Source organism: Arachis hypogaea, chromosome 13 (assembly GCF_003086295.3).
Source record: "Arachis hypogaea cultivar Tifrunner chromosome 13, arahy.Tifrunner.gnm2.J5K5, whole genome shotgun sequence".
NCBI lineage: Eukaryota > Viridiplantae > Streptophyta > Magnoliopsida > Fabales > Fabaceae > Arachis > Arachis hypogaea.
In genome coordinates, this window is record NC_092048.1 from 18233180 (window position 1) to 18237830 (window position 4651).

The 4651-nt window shown below is 31.5% G+C and overlaps 1 protein-coding gene across 3 annotated transcripts; it reads right to left on the reverse strand.

The window, feature by feature from the left end:
• Nucleotides 1–818: 818 nt before the first annotated feature.
• Nucleotides 819–3320, reverse strand: LOC112737547 (protein translation factor SUI1 homolog). Of its 3 annotated transcripts, none has more exons than XM_025787496.3 (4): nt 3051–3320; nt 2247–2347; nt 1912–2117; nt 819–1180 (listed from the first exon to the last, which is right to left on the reverse strand). In XM_025787496.3, exons 2-4 carry the CDS (start codon nt 2281–2283, stop codon nt 1082–1084), a joined length of 342 nt encoding a protein of 113 aa, XP_025643281.1. In that variant the 5' UTR covers nt 2284–2347; nt 3051–3320; the 3' UTR covers nt 819–1081. The 3 variants fall into 3 exon arrangements, with proteins under 3 accessions (XP_025643281.1, XP_072067451.1, XP_072067452.1); XM_072211350.1 differs by having other exon boundaries at nt 2925–3059; XM_072211351.1 differs by lacking the exon at nt 3051–3320 and adding an exon at nt 2834–3042.
• Between the last annotated feature and the right edge of the window lie 1331 nt (nt 3321–4651).

Consider the following 4651-nt stretch of genomic DNA (forward strand, 5'->3'; position numbering starts at 1 on the left):
TAATTTAATAATAAGACTTTTAAGAATAGTGATTTATAGAAAAAAAATCCATATATATATAGACATTATGTGATATCATTTAGAAACAATATTTAGTCTTCTAAAATGTTTGTGGAGTGAGGTGCATTGAGATATACTAAAAATTCGATTTAGTAAAATTTAAAAAAAAAAGTATTTGTATTTTAAAAAACATGAGCTCCTCATTTTATATTTTGCAAAAAAAAAAAGAAATAATATACTTACTTTTGTAACTTTAAAAATATTAAGAATATTTTTTAAAACACTTAAATATGAGTCATGGACCTTAATTTTGAAAATTTCATCTTTATGTATATTAGACCTTTTTTAGATGTATTGTATACCTTTTTTTTTTTTGGGGTCATGGACCTGTTTAACTTTTAATGGTAAAACCATGTATACCTTCTCTAGTAGCCCAATAATATGTCAGCCTATCAGGTCCAACTAAATTCGCTAGATTTTGTAGGGGAAAAACATGAAGCAAGAAACACAGGAACTTTGTAGACCATTTTGAATCATTTTGGAAAGCAAACCCGAATAACTATATATCATAACACCCCAAAAAAAATCTATCAGGTCAAGGAAAAACTAGTCTCTCTGACTCAAAAAAAATAAAAGAAAACAAACTCGTCTGCAAACGCATTACTCAATTCATCCTGTCTAGGATTTTTCTGATCTTTAAAATTGTGTGAAGAGAAGATTTTTTGCTTCTGAACACAATAGAATCTTGTGTTCCTTTTCAAGTTATTTTTCTTGCAAAATTCTTAAAACCAGAAATTAAAAATGAAAATAAAAATGCATTTACAAACCAAACAGGTAAGTTCCCATAAATCCATAACAATCATTCAATATGTCAAAATAAACAATAACAAATTTATCGAAGATAGTTGTCTTAGAAGCATACATATAATTCTGCTACATAACCCAGCAAATAAACATCCACAACGGTAGAAACTATTATATGGTGTGTTCTAAACTATAATATAGCAGACTATTATAAGCTATATATAGCGATATTAATTGGAGCCTGAAGCTGAATTGCCTGCCAATTGCGGCTTAGGCCTTAGAAACCATGAATCTTGATATGCTCCTTCTTTACTATGCCCGCTTGGACAAGGAAAGTTGAAACGTTCTTTCTTTGATCTCCCTGAAGCTGTATGACCTGCATCCATGCAAAATTGGAATGTAAGATTTTGTTCATCGAAGGATGGAAAGATTGGATACCGATATCTGAATGATACTCGTGTAATTATTTTAAGATTTTGTGAAGGAAACCTTTAGGAACCTAGAGGACTTAATGTAATTGGGCGGCTAGAGTGGGTTTTATATAACAAACTTGCATAGCTGGCGAGTGGCAAAGTAAGAGTGTGAGCATTCTAAGAGGGGAGTTGGGAATTATCAAGGGCTGAGAGGGGTAACCAGAGGATTATCTTAGAGAGGTCAGAAATATACTTCAGGCAAGGAGAGCGCGAGTCTCTTGAATACTCGCAAACTATTGGTACAAGCTTCGATGTTAGTACACTCTTGCAGTAGAAGGTTTACACCCACTGGTATAAATCATAGTTATAAGAATTCCCTAATTAGGTGACGTACCACGTACCAGACATGCCCGTTCCTGTACTGGAACGTACTGCACTACAACTATAGTGTATAAATCGAATTCCGAGGTTTTCTTCTATTTTCTATCATTCCTTACTATATCTCTAGGTACCAGTTCTTACATAGACACCGGGAAACATTTTTCTGTTCTCTTTTGTTTCATTTACAAAATCCTAAAACAAAAGTTTTGTAATTAAGATCAAGACAGAATATTAAATATGATACACTTATTATGCTATGAATGAAAACTAAAAACTAAAATAAGGAACATAATTTATCAGGAAGAACACAAACCTGGCCTAACTCAGGGTCCTGTACAACAGTACCATTACAGCAGAATTCTTTCTTCAGGTCTTTGAGTATCTTAGTATAGCTGAATTCTTTCTTTAATCCTTGAACAGTTGTCAGGCTTTTCCTTCCGTTGCGTTGTTGTATACGCACATGAACATACTCTTTTGCCCCAGCACCTGAGTCGTCAGCATTTGCCTCAGCAAAGGGATCTATTCAATCACAGAATCACATCAAAAAGACAGAACCAATGACAAATTGTTGAAAGGAAATCAGTTAACATTGGTGTCAATATATGCATACAGCATAAATGTTCGAGCAGATAGAAATTCAATACCCACCAAAAGCAGTTGAGATGTTAGTGTCGAATTCAGACATGAAAGTTGGCCTCTCTAACTTGTAACGAACAAAGTCCTTTTGCTGTAATCAACCACTCGGGGCACTGAACGACATATATAGAATATAATCCAAGTCAGATGATTGATGAGAAATTTGGATACACATCTATAAAGTGTTCACTTGCTATGAGTTCTCGATCCATGAAAAATATGAAAATTATCTAACAATTAACAAATATACAAAATATTCAATGAACATAAACGTTGTTATTGTACAAAGGCATATTCTTTCAAGTTTCAACTATTTGCACACATGATCATATGGAGTAAGTTTGAAGAGTAATTATAAAGCTGTTTCCATGTAAAGTTAATAGTTAAAAATTATTAAATGATTTGATCTATTTAACTAAATTATTATGTAACGATTCAATTCTTAACTATAAACGAGACCTTCCCATAACGAACAATTTGAAAAGTACAAAACAACGCATATATAAAACTGCCTCGTTCCTAACGCACAATTACTTTAAGAAAACATTGAGCGAACAAACAAACAAACAAAAATAGCCAACAAGGAAAAAATCATTCACCTGAAAAGGGAAAACAATAAAGTTCCAACATCTAAATTAACTAAACACGTAACAATAAGATCAAAGCAATGAAACAAATTCAACCCCGCACATTGCAAAACACGAGATTATTCCTCAAACTTGTGGTGACATATGCGTCGATTGAGAGAAAGAGCATAAACAGGAAATAACACCAATAAAAAGAAGATATTTTAAATAGGAAGAACAGTAATAATACCAGAAACTTGTTGCGATGTATTGTCGGTGAATTGCGAAAGGCAAAAGAATACGAAGGTGCGGTGGGTGAAGTTTTATTTTTTTTGGGTCAGGGGGTGAAGTTTATATAGAGAGCGATAGGGCGGTTTATTTTAGACGACACGAGAAACTCTCCCAGCCACACCACTCAATTTTTTTTATTCTTTTTGGGCCTTGATTTCTTATTCCTCTAACAATTTTGTTAGTTTTCCTACTTTTCCAAACCAAGAAAAAGAAAGTTAGAATCTTTAATAAAATCTATTTAAAAAAAAAGAATCTTTAATAAAACAAAAAATACATTAATTTCATAACTATTTTGAATTTGAATTTGAATTTGAATTTTAAATAACTTAGACTGATCAATGTATTACTTTTTGAAGATTTTAAGAACTGACTCGTCAAATTTGTTAAAATATTGTAAATTAATTTGTTAATTTTTTATTAGAAATATCAATTTTTTTTGGCCTAGATTTTTTTATTCAGGAAAGATAAGTCATAAGTTACTCTTTTTTTTTTTTAAAAAAGATAAATTGATCCTAATCCTTTAGAACATTATGTAGATTAATTTATAATAAAATAAAAAATAATTATTTTTTTAAATTTTAATTTTAAATAACTAATCTATTTACCCTATTATTTGTATAAAAATAACTGACCAAATTATTACTTTTTAAAATTTTAAGAACTGTTGTAAAATAATAAATATAGAAAAGATAAGTAGATATATAAATAAAATGGATAGAATAAGATATTTTTATTAATACTCTCTAATATGTATATTTTATTATAATTGAGATTTTATAACACACTCTTTTATATATATATATATATATATATATATATATATTATGAAGACAACTCTCGGAGTACTTCTTTGATTTGTGTTAAATATGGTGTGTATGAAGTGTGGTCACTTATTAGTCTATTTATAAGAATACTCGTGTAGGTAAAATTGACGAATTTGGATGATTATTGGTTTGGTGATGCAGTGAGGCATACGAACCATAACATTCTTTCAATTAAAATAATATGTCACATTTTTTTTTATCTCTATTTAGGATATGCTTCGTTAAAATTTTACCAAAAAAAATTAATAAAAAAAATTTTAGTGAAAGAAAATACTTTCGTTAGGTAGATAACAAAAATTATAAACACTGTAAATAATAGATTACATCCTAAGTCCACTAAATATGAAAATAACATCCAATATAATTATTTTATCGTGTTTTCAATTTCACTTTCTCATTTTACTTTTTTTCCTAACTTAAACCCCGTTTTTACCTATTCCTAATATCAACTCTGTTTTTTTACTGCATCACTACACCGCCGCCTTTCCTATCACCAGAAACGAAGCTTCCCAGCGTCGCTCTCGCCCATCATCGCTAACCCGTCGAGGAGAATCGCAGTTCTTCCGTTGCTCAGACGCTGCACCACTGCCGCTGTGTCACCACTGTGCAGTCGCGTTTTCTCCTTATTCTTTGCGCACCACTGCTCTGCCTTTCGAAACCCACGAGTGACGTCGCACCGTCGCCTAGCCAGAGGCCTTGTTCTGCCGATGCTCCAACGCTGCACCTCTGCCCTTGC